We start from the raw sequence: 15,233 nt of genomic DNA on the forward strand, positions 1-15,233 counted from the left end.
GAATTTTTAAACAAAATTAATTTTCCAAGTTTAACTTTCTGCACTTTCATTTGCTCATAACCTATACTGGATGCAGATACATTCAACTATGTTCTCCTTGACCAATTAGATATTTATAGGGATCAATATAAATCTCATATTTTCTTTTATTTATATATTCAATTAAGTTTTTGTTGGAGATATTTTATTTCCATATTTGGTATTTTAATTGAATTTTGATTAGTTTTGACAGGGAAACAATTCATGACATAAGGAAAAGAAGATTTCAATCAATAGGATTACTCAAACAATGGAAGAAAAGGTATTTGAACCAACGAAAATTTATTGGATCATAAATACTCTTCAAGAACTCCCCTACTTGGAATTTATTTTGTAAATTACAAATATCGGTTTGTAGAATTACATAGGGGTTTCTCTATTCTACAATTTTGTAATGCTTAAAGAATTATTGTAATAGGGATTTTAGGCTGTAGGTAGAGAGAGGGTAAATCTCAAATCTTTGGATTATTGGTAGTTTTCTTTTGTATTCTCAACTATGCATGGGGAGTAGAGCTTGCACTACTGCTGCTCTTGTTTTAAGAACAAAGTTTATGACTTGTAGAGGACTGTTGGAGATCAGAGCTAGAGAAATAGGTTCAATAAGTTGGTATTTAAAATATTATTGTTTTAATACTAGTTTCATTTTATAATAGTAGAGACTTGTGATTTCCAGTCATATTTGTGTACTATTATTTATGTGAGTTATTTATTGCAATTATATGTTGTTTATCTCTGATATTATGTCTTGAACTTTGAGTTTTGAATAACTACTTACTTGAATATTAACGTTTTAATTATTCCTTAACAAACAATAATATTATGTGAATTATTTCCTTATATTATTGTTTAATCATTTGAGTTACTGATTCAACGATCATGATCATTTTGTAAACTACTTCCTAATTTTTGTTGATTAATTATCTCAGTTAATAGATATTTGAATAAATGTGTTTTGGTATTCATAATATCACTTAATTGAAGTATTTCATTAGTTTTATATTCATTATAATCCAAACATATTTCAATCTCAATCATTTAATTACTTTTCTCTAGGTTGGTTAGATCTACATCTTCCTAATTGAGATATGCTAAGGATATTTTTCCTTTTGCTTGCATTATAGGATTAGTTTAAATTTAGATTTAATTCTACATTCCTAGAAGTCCTCTTATAAAAGAGGAAAAATTTAGTTGTGGCTTCGCTGAGCCCCATATTAGCTTAAGGATCACTTTCTTGCCTGATCAGCAAGAGGGTTTATTTGATGTCTCTTCTCTATTGTTTGGTGAAAGTTATATTTTTAGCCAGTGGAAATAGAGAGAAGGTAATTAGACGTAGTTTAACTAGTCGGAACTACCATTTCAACAGAAAAAGAGTTTCTCTAAGTTCCTAACCAGTTGGTCTCCTTTATAATGTTGTAGGCAGAGATTTTTGAGCCTTCAATATTTTTAGCACTAGAAGGAGAGGCATAGCAAATTGTTCTCTATGAAATTTTTCAAATTTTATTTTATTACTATGGCCCCATGTAAAAGACTTCCTTGGAGTTGTTTTATTGGAACTCATCCAAAAGCCTCTCTAGTAAAGGCAGTCAAGATTCCGTCTAAGGTAAAATATAATGGTAAGAAATCTACTTTTATTCATCTCATTCAATTTATCTTAAGTTGCAATAATTTCAATATTGATGAAGATATTATTTGTGTGATCTTTACTTGTACTTTGACAGGAAAATCCAAATATTGGTTCTTGTCACTTCTAGTTGCCTCTGTATGTAGTTGGTATGAATTTTCGAATATTTTCTTCACGTATTCCAAGAATATTATTATGTAAAGGCATGTGATCAGTTAGAAGAATTGTATAGGATGGAAGGTGAGACTTTAGATATGTTTTATTTTAGATTTAAATTAATTTTAATTCAATTTTGATCCAAATATTTTCCTCTTGAATTCCAATTAATTGGATGGTTCAGACATCTAGTGTCTTTGTCCTGTGATACCTATCATTAACTAGAAAGTATATCCTTCGTTAATAGTGAAACTCTTGCTCAAAATGACAATCTCGATTGTTTGCAAATTCAAATTACAAATGATAATGCCATAAATGTTCCAAATTTACATAATGTTGATTAATTAAAATTTCAACAAAATGCAGAATCTATTAGCAGCAATCAACAACAATTAAATTAGGATCAATTAAATAAACCAGAGAATGTTGGCAAAACACACTCTAGTGCTGAAATTAATTTACAATCTGCTGAATTTTTGAACACATTGTGCTGCAAAATTGAGTATTCAAACTATAGATACTCCTCAAGTGCGTTAATAAGTTTGTATGAAAATCAATTCCAGAATTTCAAGCATGAACACTTTTCATTTTGAAATTTTATTTGTTAATATTTGATCAATTTAATTTTAATTTTCAATTAAGTTCATAAAAAAATCCAACACTTGAGAGTGCACCAATTCATTCTGCTCAGCAATGGGACACTTCTAGAAACTTTATAAATGTTCATGCATACTTTATCAAGCCATTTGAAAAACATCTATAAGTTCCACTACTCAGGAATATTTTTGACATTGCTAGTGTTTATCAAGCTTCAATGATTAAAAATGTGTCATTCAAGTTTGGCACGATGTTTCCTCTTCCTTTGAACTTTTTCCAATTATTCACTAAAATTCATGCTATGTTTTATGATCCTGTAAACATTTAGTTGGAAGAATTTCAAGGTACAAATTTTGTAAATAAATTTATTTCTCTTCATTTGTTAATTGTGCATAATAGGCTAAAATCTTAGTTTTATAATTTAGTATCAATTTTACTCCTGTTGATTGACTTGTACATACATCCAAGAATTAAAATGAGAGAATGGTTACATTGGAAGTATGACTATACCTAGTCATGTTTCCTTCCATTTAGTTAGCAATATGAATAGATTAGTTTAGATTAGATTCTTTTTCTGTCTTCATTTCTTTCATTATTGCAGATTTTTAATAAGCAAGTAATGAATCTGAGTTTTTGACATCCCCTTTCATTTGTTGGCAAAGTGACTTAGAACATATCTAAAACTCTTATGTAGTCAAATTATAAACACTTGTGAATCTCTTGAGTGTATTGTTTTTGCAAAACTTTGTTACATTGATTAAAATGTTTTTAATCATACATGAAGAAATTTTAAGGAATTGCTATGGCTTGACAATCCTCGCTTCACAAGTATTTCTGAAAACCTCATTTTACACACTTTTGTCTTCTGATGTAAATTTGAGGTGGATGCAGTTTGAAAGATTATTACTTAGCATTTTAGATTAAATAAGTAGATGGTGTTCAACATATACGAATTTTGAGAAATGTGTGGGGGTAATTTGAAGATTCATGAGGTAAAATTTACAATCAATATTAACATAGTTACCAATCAAATGAGAAAATGACCTTGTACCCATTTTTTTGAGGTAGCAAAAGATCGCTCGATTATGAAAAAAGGTGATTCATAATACACATTTCTTTTTGAGCATATTTTTGCCACTTTAAATTTATTTGTTTATCAAGTATGAATTTTTTTTTTAAATGTTAGTGATTTTCATGCTGATTTTCAAAAGTGTTGATGCAGCATTAATGCATTTTTTTAAAGGGCTTATTTTTGACACTTTAATTTTTTTTATGTATCAATTTTGAACTTTTTTTTTCTCACAGTGATTTTCATCTTGATTTTGAAAAGTATTGATGAGCATCAACCCTTTTTATTTAAAGGACTTAGTTTTTGCACTTCAAATTTTCTAATGAATTAAGTCTAGATATTTTTTTTTAAATGTTGGTGATTTTCATGTTAGTAATAAAACATAAAAACAAAAATAAAAAAGCATGAAAATAAATCAAATAAAAATAAATAAATAAACAAAAAAACCTATAAAAATGTAAAAAAGAAACAAAAATTAACCTATAAAAATTTAAAAATTGAATAAAAAATTAACGAAAAAAATTAAAAGTAATACACCCTATCCTATTCTCCTTATAAAAGCAGGTCTTTCCCCTATTAAGAGCCTAGCTATGATTAGGTTTCTGTTGTACAATCACAAACTCAATAACATAAATGACCATAGACTTCCTAAGCTAGCTTTAAATTCTAGCCAAAACCACCTAAGGCTCAATCGGGGGTGGCATAAAGACACAAGGACCTGGTTAAACTATTGGGAGATCAACGAGAATGATGCATTGCAAAACATAACTAACATTAAAGATATTGTTACTTCTAAGTTCAAAGAAAAAATGTGGTGTGAGAAAGATTTAGCGGCTAAAAGAAAATTAAGTTATTATAAGAAGGTCATCAACCCCACCCTAGAAGATCAAAAGTATCTTTCTATTTTAACTAGATCAAAGAAGAAAATTAATATAGCAAAGATTAGAACGAATTCTCATAAGCTCCATAGTGAAACATGTCGCTGAGCTATTCCTAAAATGCCATGGATGGAAAGGATCTGCCATATATGTGAGAATAAGAACATCAAGGATGAAAACCACTTCCTCTTAGAGTTGCCCACATGCAACTACATTAGATCTCAGTTTCACAATCTTTGTTACAATACTGACATTCCTAGCCTTTTACAATGGCAAAATTATAGTGAGCTCGGGAGGCTTCTCTCCAAGCTTTTTGAGCATAGGAATAAAATCTTAAATCAAAATAAATAATTCATTTCTTTAGGTCCGATAGACCAATGTTTGGTCTCAACGGAAATCATCATCATCATTATCATTAGATATATATAGATATATATATATATATATATATATATATATATATATATATATATATAATTTTTTCGAAAAAAATATATAATTTAAAGAAAAACAAATTAAACAAAAAAAAAATCAAAAAATGTTTTTTTTTTTAAGTTAAAATAAATAAATAAACAGCTCGTTGGAAAATAAATAAATAAATAAATTAGAATAAAAATTAAAATTAGAAATTAGAAATTAAAAAAAAAAAAAAATTTAAATAATTTAAATAAACTAAATAAAAAATTAAAAAATGAAATAAAATAAAAATTTAAGAATTATTTTCTTAAATTAAAATTATAAAAATAATGGAATAACATAATATAAAATGAAAAGAAAATAACAAAACAAAATTATAAAAACTAAAAACAAAATTTTAAAATCAAACATTTAAAAGAATTAAAATAAAATAAAATTCAAAACATATTAATTTTTTTTTATAAAAATAAAAAAACAAAATTAAAGAAAAAAAAAACCAACATTTCAAAAAAAATAAAAAAAATAAAAAAAAAATTCAAAACTTAAAATTTATGAATTAAAAAAAAATAAAGATAAAAAAAGCATTAAAAGAATATATATATTAAAAAAACAATTAAAAAAGTATTAAAAAATTAAATAAAAACAAATTACATAAAATTTCAAAACAAAGTTAAAAAAATAAAAATAAAGGGGAGTGAGGGGGAGGGGGGTGCAGGCAGCGGGTTGAGACCAGAGGTGGCCGGGGTGGGCGCTGAGGCAGTGAGTCGGGGGGTGGTGACGACGGAGAGTGAGGGGGAGTGGAGAGTGGGGGGCAATGAGGGCAGGGGGTCGGTGTGCGGGAGGAGAGGGGACCCAGGTGAGTGAGGGCGAGGTGGAGGTAGGGGAGAGGGGGGGGGCTTTTTATTTTATTTATTTTTTATTATTTTTTTAATGTTTTTTTTTTAATTAATTAATTTATTTTAATAATTTAAATTTTACAGGATAGTTTTTATAATTTTTTTTCTAAATTTTAATTAATTAATTTTAATTTTAATGTTTTTTTTAATTGTTTTTTTTTTTCCTCGTAATTATTTATTTTTTGAAGTGATGTTTTTATTTTTTATTCTAAACTTATTTTTTTATTTCTGTAATTTCTTTTAAATTATATATATATTTTTATTTTTTGTTTTCTTTAGGTTTTTTTTTTCTATTTTTTGTTTTATTTATCTTCTGTTTTATTTAAATTTTTCATTTTTACAAGTTAATTTTGAATATTTTTTACATTTTTATGGTTTTTTCTACATATTTTATGAAATTTAATTTATTTTTTGGCATGGATCTTCCCCTTCCTAGAATTGGCCAGTTGGGCCTTGGGGTGGCCGGGGAATTATTTTCTTAGGTTTTTAATTTTTGTTTAATGTCATATTTTATTTTTGTAATTTTTTAATTTTGTAAAATTATTTTTTCTTTGGTTTTTATTTTATTATAGTCTTTCTTTTTCCTTTTCTCCACGAATTAGCCTGCCAACCCATAGGTAGGGTTGGGCAATTTTTTAATTTTTTTTTAATTTTTTAATTTTGATTTTTTTATTCAATTTTTTTTTAATTGTTTTTCTTTTCAATGTGTTAATTATTTTTTATTTTAATTTTTAATTTTTTTTTTTTTTTAAATATTATTTTTATTATTTTTTATTTTATTTTGTTTTCTTCTTTTTGAATTAATTTTTAGTTAAATTATGTTTTTTTTTAATGATTTTTTTATGTCTAATTCTTTATATTTATAAGTTTATTTTATTTTATTTTTTATTTTTTTATTTTTTTTTGTCTTTTTTGTCTTTTTTTTTACAGTTGATTTTTTTGTCATTTTTAAAGTTTTTTTTAATACTTTATTTCTTCTTATTATTTAAAAAAATATATATATTTATTTTTATATTTATTTTTGTTTCTATTTTAGAATTTTTGGTGGCCTTAGAATTATTATTGTGCTTCTTTTACTGTTTTTAGTTTTTTATAATATATATATTTTTTTCTTTAGTATTATTTTTTGTGTTTTCTTATTGTTTTTTTTCAATATTTGAATTTTGTATTTTTTTATTTATTTATTTTCTTTTCAATATTCAAATATTTTTTTCTTTTTATTATTTTTTTTGTTTTATTTTCATTGTTTTTTCTTTTTATAAATATTAAAAATTTTGTTTTCTTTTGTATTATGTCTTTTTGTTTTTTTTTTTTATTATTTTTATTTTCTTCAATATTTGAACTTTTGTTTTCTTTTGTATTTTTCATTTTTATTTCTTTATACATTTATTATTTATTTTGGTTTTTATTTTTTTATTTGTTTCTACAGTGTATGTGTCGACGCTCGTCTAGCAACCTGATTCCATTATGGGCAATTTTATAGTTGATTTGAAAATTTTCGTTATAATGAATTGACTCTGCCCCACAATGTATCAATTTCATGGTTGGTCTTTAAGTTTTCATTACAATGGATCGAGTTCACATACACCGCTAATCAGTTTGATGGTTGATTTTTAAGTTGCAATGTATCGAGTTGTCTTAGGCTAAGATTTTAAAAGCACTATATATTTAGCATTTAAAGAATAAATTACTCTTGGGTGTTCATTTTTAAAGTGTTTTGTCATAAAAAAATTCCATAATGTTATGCTTGAAATTTTTATTTTTATTTTTTTTGTAGGCTAAGGTGTTGCTCTCTTTTTTCTATTACTTCAAATCAAAATACATATCAAAATAAGGTTGCCTTCCACTCGCCCTCTTGGGGAAACCGAGTATTTAAGCCACCTGAAGTTCTTAATAGCCACCCAAAAATAAAAGATCCATAGTCTGCTTGTCCAAGCTAAATACACTAAGTAGTCTTTCAGGTTTCTAATCCTACTTACTTGCATATAACAGTTTTCTACATCTAATACTTGGAACACACTGGAATTATCTATACTATGCATTTTCATCAAAATTAAAACATATCTAAAATTACTCAGCTTCTGCCTCTGGACGCTGGGTAGTCTCCTTGTTTGCATTCTGATTTCCTTCCTTTATCAGTTGCTGGATCTCATCCAGCTTCTTTTCCTGCATCTCCAAGGTAATCTGGATAATTCGGAGCTCCCTCCTCAGGTTGGGAACTCCCTGCGCAAGTTCAGCCATCTTTGTTGCAGCTTGCTCCAGAGCTTTGGCCAGCAATCTTTTCATCACCCAGTATATATGAAGGGACTGTTTAAATAATGACATTCTGCCCCTAGTGTTACCAGGGTCGTGGAGAAGGAACTCCCAATCCTCCATCTCGGAGTCCGACTGAGCTTGAATGGCGTCTTCCTCCATATTCTGGATAATTCTTCTAATTCTGGGGCTCGTGTTCTGGTTATATGCCTTCTCTGCTTGCTGGATTTTCCTGTCCAGCGACCGGCTTGTCTTTTTGCCCGGTCTCCCCCTCTGCCCTCGTCGTCCTCCCCTTGCTCCTCGGTATCTGCTCGCTCCTCTGCCTCTCGTGCTGCTCGGTTCCATCCCGCTTCCAGCATGTCTGCTTCCCCTCCGTCTGCCACTCTGCCTTACCCTTCCTCCCCGTTGTCCTAGCTGCTCGTCGCTGGTTTGCTGGTTCTCCCATCCTTCTACAGTTCGGCTTCGCTCCTTATCCCGCCTGCACTTATCTTGCCAGTCCTCTTCCTCCTCAGAATCATCGTAAACTTCATATATCTCCTCAACTGTCTCTTCCTTCGCAACCGCCTTGCCTTTTCTGTCCCTTTCTCTGCATACCTCGGCTTCCATTTCTTCTGCAATCCTTGCTCTCTTTCTAGTTTCCATGGCAACCTCAGTAGGTTTTCGGCGCAACCTCTCTCTGTAACAGCTCACCACCTCCTTTCCTCTCCTCGCTCTCTGGGTTCCTAGGCAATTTTCTCGCTGTCGAATCCTTTGTTGCCGCTCATTTATAATCCTTCTTTCCCTACTCCTCTTACCTATCAACTTGGCCTTTCGATGCCACCTATTGATTCGCCCTCTGCCTTTCCTATCAACTGTCCTACTTACTTCATTTCCATTTATGGATTCTGACATACCTCTTTTTCCTCCTCTTCGATCACTTGCGTTAATTGTCTTGCTGTAAGGTGGTTTCTTCATTCCTGTCGCCGCAAACTCCTGCTGTACTACAACATGCCTGTCCATGATATCCTTTCTTCGCCTTATCTGACATTTATTAAATGTCTGGGCTTGCCGATCCATCTCACCTGCCCATCGCACGAATGCTATGATTCTCGTTTGTTGCTTGTTCATTGTTTTCATTCATTGCTTGTTCATGGTCATAATTAATGATACTGGCCAATTCCTCCCACTCTCTGTTGGGCCGCAACGTTCTCCACTGATTGTCAATCTTGCCGCTTCAATCCTTGCAACCCCAATTCGCAAGGAAATCTGCCGCTCGGTTTCCACTCCTTTTCACATGATTGAAAATTTTATATTCAATTTTTTTCAGAAGGTCCGCTATTTCTTGAACGATCCCTGCCGTGCGCCAACTATTGGTGACCTGCTCCCAATTCTTCCCGTTATTCAGTTTCTTTAGGATTTCAATTTCCATATGGGAATCTCCTTCTATTTCCAGTTTTCTATAGCCGTTTCGAATCACAATTCTCAAACCCTGGTGAATCGCCCATAATTCGGCTTCATTATTTGTCATCTCGCCACCCCACTCTGCATAGATCCATCTGGTGTTTCTCTGGCTATCTCAGAAGATTCCTCCGAATCCAGCATTACCTGGGTTCCCCTTTGAAGCCCCATCAAAGTTCAATTTCATAAAGTTGTCCTTGGGGTATGCAAACTTGTCGTGGCTTTGAGGTCTCGTAATAAATCTATCAATTTTTTTGTTATGCACCATTTCATAATTCAAATTTAGGTTCTTTAGAATTTTCTCCTCTCCCTGGTCTGCTTTCCAGTCTTCCGCATCCCACTTCTCTACCAAAATTAATTCTCTAGTTAAGTTCACTACTCTGTTCCATATTCTTACCGTGTTTTTAGATTTGTCTTGGAAAACTCTGCGGTTCCTTTCTTTCCATACCATCCAAATCATAAAACCGGCAATGAGATCCCAGGCCTTTCAGATTACTTTACATTGAATTTTTTCTTTCTACCATTGAAAAATCACTTCATTTGTTTCTCTCGAAGACCTCTCAGGTTTCTGGAATAATTTCCTGATTTCCATCCACAGGTTCCTGGCATAAACACACTTGATTAGTAGGTGCTCTTGAGTTTCCGCTTCTTTATTACACAAGTAGCATTTTGAAGGCCCACTGAAACCTTTCTTTTGAAGTTTATCCCATGTCAGGATCTTATCCTTAGCTACTAACCATGCAAAAAGGGTAATTTTCGGCCACCAATTTTTGCCCCAGATGACCTTCCAGTCTTGGTTTTCTTCAGTGGTTCCCTGATGGTCTGCCAGATAGTATGCCTCCTTGACCGTAAAGGATCCTTTCATAGACTTCCCCCATCTGAGGATATCCCTACCCGTTCGCGCTTTTACTTTCCTGGACTCTACCTCTTCCATGAACGCTTCCTGTTGTTCTTGATTTATCTCAATGCCCCATTCCTCTGGTGTTGTCCATTTCCGCCATATTCCATCCAGTTCGTTTTCTTTCCAATAATCTTTGACATATATATGATTGTCTCCTATCCTATCCTGTATATTCTGGATTTTTTGTATTCTGCACATTTTCTCCCTTTGTTGCCAATTCTCATCCCAGAATTTGGCCTCCCCTCCTTCTCTAATTTCCCAGAAAGTGTTTGTATCTACTATATCTCGATTTTGACGGGCTAGATCCCAGATTGCTGATCCCTTCGAGGTTTCCTGCATTCGGTAAATACTCTCCGTAGTATGTAGCATATCGTACTTGTGTCTCCATATTTGTTTCCATAGATCGTTGCCCCCTCTCAGCCATCGCCACCAAAGTTTTGCACCAAGCACCTTGTTGAGTTTGTCCGGATCGCGTAGACCCAATCCTCCCTCCTCCTTTCGTTTCGTCAGATGTTTCCATGATACTAAGGCCCACTTCTTCTGTTGGGACAAACCTCCCCATATGAACTTCCTCAGGATTTCTCTGATCTTAGTGCATACCCCTTAAGGCACTCCCATAATCGATAGAGGATATATGGGGATTGCGTGTAGCACTGATTTTACGAGAACAATCCTTCCAGCAATGTTTAAGGTTCTGAAAGCCCAGTTAGCCACTCTGTTTTTTAATTTCTCTAGGACTCCTTGCCAGTTTTTCTGTCTTTTAGAGTTGAAGTCCAAAACGTTTCCCAAGTATTTGGTTGGGAGGTTCCCTTGCTTAAAATCCAGCATCCTGGTCAAGTGGCTTTTAACTGGCTCTATGGTATTGAATATGAAGGTGCAGGATTTTTCCTTATTGATTTCCATCCCAGATGCTTCCGCAAATAAGTCCAAGACCTTCTTCAGATTTCTCACTTCTTTTACAGTTGGTTCCCCAAATAACATGATATCATCAACGAATTGCTGATGGGTTATTGGCAGTTCATTACCCCATAGTCTTAGCCCTTTGATTTTATTTGCTGCTCTTTCTTTTTTAAGGTATCTGCCCAGACCTTCTGCTGCAAGAATAAAGAGGAAAGGAGATAGGGGATCACCTTGTCTTATTCCTCTAGAAGCCTTGAAGATTTTCGAGGGGGTTCCATTGATTAAAATTGAGAAGTTTGGGGTTGATATAAGACTGAGAACCCACTTTATCCACCTACTCCCAAAACCAAAACTTCCCAAAATTTCTTCCAAATATTGCCAATTGATCCTATCATAAGCTTTTGACAAGTCTAATTTAACCATCATTCCTTTTTGCTTCTTTGCCTTCAGAGAGTGGATTACTTCTTGAGTGACCACTAGACCATCTAGAATTTGTCAGCCTTCTACGAACCCGGTTTGTTCAAGGGATATCAGACTATCTAGCAGGGGTTTCAGTCTTTTGGCCATCAGAGATGCAATTATTTTATAGATAACATTACATAGGGAAATGGGTCTAAATCCCTTGGCATCCTCTGAATTATCGCTTTTAGGAATCAAAGTGAAAAAAGTGGAGTTAAGAGCTGGCCATACCTTTTGGTTTATACGAGATTCTTCTATCAGATCCAGAATTTCCTTTCCCATGAAGTGCCAGCCCGCTTGATAGAAATCGACCGTAAAGCCATCTGGTCCTAGCGCTGATCCCCTCTTCATGCTCATCACTACTTCCTCCACCTCTTCCATACTAGCAGCTCTCATTAGGGCTCTATTCTGGTCTTCTGTAACAATTCTTGGAATTGCCGTGCAAACTTCCTTTATAGCTTCAGACCTGTCTATTTGAGGTTCTGTCAATATTTCTTTGTGATATTCCATCAGCACTTTTTCAATCCCTTCCTGATCAACAATCCTCTCTCCTCTCTCGTTTTTGATAGAAAATATTCTTTTCCTTTGCCTGTGTTGTACCATTGCTTGATGAAAAAATCTAGTGTTCCTTTCCCCCTCCCTGAGCCATTTTATTCTAGATTTCTGTCTCCATAAGACTTCTTCCTGCTTTCTACTCTCCTCAAGTTTTCCTAAAATTATCCCTTCTTTTCTGCTGCTTTCCTCTGTTCTCCCTTCATTTATTATCCTTTGTTGCAAAGCTTCCATTTCTTCTTCTAACTTCTGCTTTTCCTCCATGATATTTCCAAATTCTTCCTTGTTCCATTTCTTTATCCTTCCTTTTAGTTCCTTAAGTTTAAGTTGGAAGGTATGCATTTTTCCTTTACCCTGTACTGTGCTTTGCGACCACCATTCTTCCATTTTTTCTAAGAATTCCGGGTGTCTAAGCCAGAAGGCTTCAAATCTGAAGGGCTTCTTGCCAAGATTAGCCTTAATGTCCACTTCCAATCTAATCGGCCAATGATCAGAGCCGAGAGATGGCATGATCTTTGCTTCTACGAATACATCTCTGTTCATAATTGTTTCTGATACTAAGAACCGATCTAATCTGGATGCTATCTGATTTTTTCCCCCTCTCCTATTGTTCCATGTGTAGACTCCATTGATAGTTGGTAAATCAACCAGCCTCAGACCATCTATCATATCATTGAACATTTCCATATATTGGTCTGTTTTCCTTATACCTCCCTTTTTCTCTTTTAGGGACCGGATTACATTGAAGTCCCCTCCTACAATCCATGCTGTCTCCGGGTGAAGTCTTCGAGTTGCTTGCAAATTTTTAATGAAGTTTTCTCTGTCTCCCGGAGTATGAGGTCCATACACCCCTGAGATGATAACCCTTTCCTTCGTCCCCGCTATTCTTCCCATGCCTGTAAGGATTCTGGTCATACTGGTCCAACTCTCGAAAATTATTTCATTTGGGTTCCACAATATTGCAATGCTTCCCGCTGAACCGATTGCATCATGTCCCATGACTTCGTATTGGAGTTTACTATCTTTTATTATTCCTTCCATCTGTTGCATGGTGATCTTTGTCTCTTGTAGAATCATGATGCTTGGTCTGTATTTTTTTAGTTTCTCTTTCATATACCTCTGTTTACCCTTACTATTCAAACCTCTAATATTCCAGCTGATAATAATCATTTTAAACTTTTAGAGGAGTGGAAAAATACCTCGGAAAGAGGTATCACTTTACCTGAGTTTATCAATATTTCGCCAACTGTTTGTATCGTTTCATTCATTGTTTTCCTCCCTCTTTTCCTGTTGTTCTTGCCAGTCCCACCTATTCCAATCTGATCTTTTTCCTGTTCTCCTGATATGGTATCCTGTTTTTCCGTATTCTCCCCATTCCTTTCTTTATACTTTTGAAAAGTCTCCTTATATAGTTGTTTTTGGCTCTCTGGTATGAATCTTTCGTCTAAGTTTTTCCATTCCTGAATTAGTTGTCTCATAATTCTTTCTTCCTCTGCCTCGTTTTCTTTCTGATTTTCCGTTTCCATTTGGGATTGGTCCGTTAGTATTTCTATCTTTTCAGTTGTTTGCCTTTCATACATTTCTCTTGTTCCTGTATCTTTTTCTTTGGTTTCCTTGATTATTTCCATGGGTTCGTTTTCTGGATCCTTTTCCTCTACCACTTTGTCCTCGCCCTCTTCACTGTTTTCCTTGAGGATTTTGAACTTGTTTTTACTTTCAATGCTCAGTGACTCCGTTTGTGTCTGCACCCTTATTCCTTCTTTACCTGCTTTCTTCTTTCTGGTAACCTGTTGGAAGCCCTTATCATTCTCCTTGGTTCTCTCTGTTTCCCTTTGCTATTCTTCTCTTTTCCTTGTGTATTCTTCTTCCTTATTTAAAGGGCATTGTCTGTATAGATGACCATAATCATGGCATCTTCTGCATCTGAAGGGGATATGCTCATAATCTAATGGCTGTTGCCAGACTTCATCGTGGTATTCCAGTTCTATGAATTCTGGCAGAGGTTCAGCTATATTCATGTAAACACACAATCTTGTGTAAGACGTATAATTACCTTTCTTCGTTGCTTCCGCTACCTTGACAAAGGCACCGATCGTATTACCTATCCCTTCCATAATCCCAAGGTCCCAAAATTCCACTGGTAATCCAAACAATCTGACCCAGATCGGGGCTTCCAACATCTTTTCATTGTCAGGATTGTATCTGACAACGTTATGCTTGAAATATTTTGAAAACTTGAGATGTTTTTGTAATCATAATATTTGGTTTTAATTGCATGGTTTAAAAATTGTCAATATTTTAATGTTTTTCTAAGTCATGATATTTATAATTTAATGCTATCATTGAAAACAATTACAATTTTAGGGTTTTCTAGAGTCAATAAATTTTATCTTTAACAACATGGACAAAAATTGTTGGAATCATCAGGATTTTAGATATGATATTTTATCTTTAATGCTGTGACCAAGAATTGTTGGAATTTTACAGTTTTTCAAAGTCCGAATATTTATCTTTAATTCCATTGCTAAAAAATGGCAAAATTGTAACCCAGTTTTTTGTTATTCTAGAATCAACACTTATTTTTTAAGGGTGTTTTTTTCATCCATTTTGAAAAAAAATGGTTTTTACTTCCATTTAAAAAATGTTGAAAATTAACCCTAAAAAATCCATCATTCTGCAATACACAATTTTCATTTTGGGGTTTTTTTTCATGTTTTTTGGCAGTTTTTTGGGCTAGAGTACCCATTTTGACGTAATAGTTCTTGTTTGATCAATAACTATGTTTATTCTTCCAGGTATGCATTTTACAGGTTCATATTCATCCATTGGTAGTTTCTCTTTTCTTTCGTTTATTTCTTTTTTTTGTTTTATTTCTTTTCAAGGTCCTCACTCGCTTGATTTTGGAGACTTGAGATAAGCAAGAAGTCAAAAATTTCAAAATCTGCAACATGTTCAGGGAAGTATTTGTTGTTTCGTCGGAATTTAAGGATTCTTTAATTTTTCTTCTATTCATTAAAATCCTGACAGGAATTTAATATAGTATCATAAGATTCATATT

The 15,233-nt window shown here is 33.0% G+C and overlaps 1 protein-coding gene across 1 annotated transcript; it reads right to left on the bottom strand.

Moving 5' to 3' along the window:
• Window positions 1-9,139: 9,139 nt before the first annotated feature.
• Window positions 9,140-13,174, bottom strand: LOC149203757 (uncharacterized). The gene is made up of 5 exons (XM_089401973.1): window positions 12,529-13,174; window positions 11,855-12,105; window positions 10,928-11,263; window positions 10,101-10,804; window positions 9,140-9,476 (listed from the first exon to the last, which is right to left on the bottom strand). Exons 1-5 carry the CDS (start codon window positions 13,172-13,174, stop codon window positions 9,140-9,142), a joined length of 2,274 nt encoding a protein of 757 aa, XP_089258099.1.
• Window positions 13,175-15,233: the final 2,059 nt, after the last annotated feature.

The sequence above is a fragment of the Pinus tabuliformis genome, chromosome 2_1 (assembly GCF_031772625.1).
Source record: "Pinus tabuliformis cultivar Carrire ecotype Pingquan chromosome 2_1, CPIR1, whole genome shotgun sequence".
NCBI lineage: Eukaryota > Viridiplantae > Streptophyta > Pinopsida > Pinales > Pinaceae > Pinus > Pinus tabuliformis.

Coding starts and splice junctions, on each gene's coding strand:
- LOC149203757 (XM_089401973.1), bottom strand. CDS start 13,174: ATGGGACATGATGCAATCGGTTCAGCGGGAAGCATTGCAATATTGTGG. Junction 11,264..11,854: donor AATCTCGTATAAACCAAAAG/GTATGGCCAGCT, acceptor ATAACCCATCAG/CAATTCGTTGATGATATCAT. Junction 9,477..10,100: donor AAAATTACCCTTTTTGCATG/GTTAGTAGCTAA, acceptor CTTCTGAGATAG/CCAGAGAAACACCAGATGGA.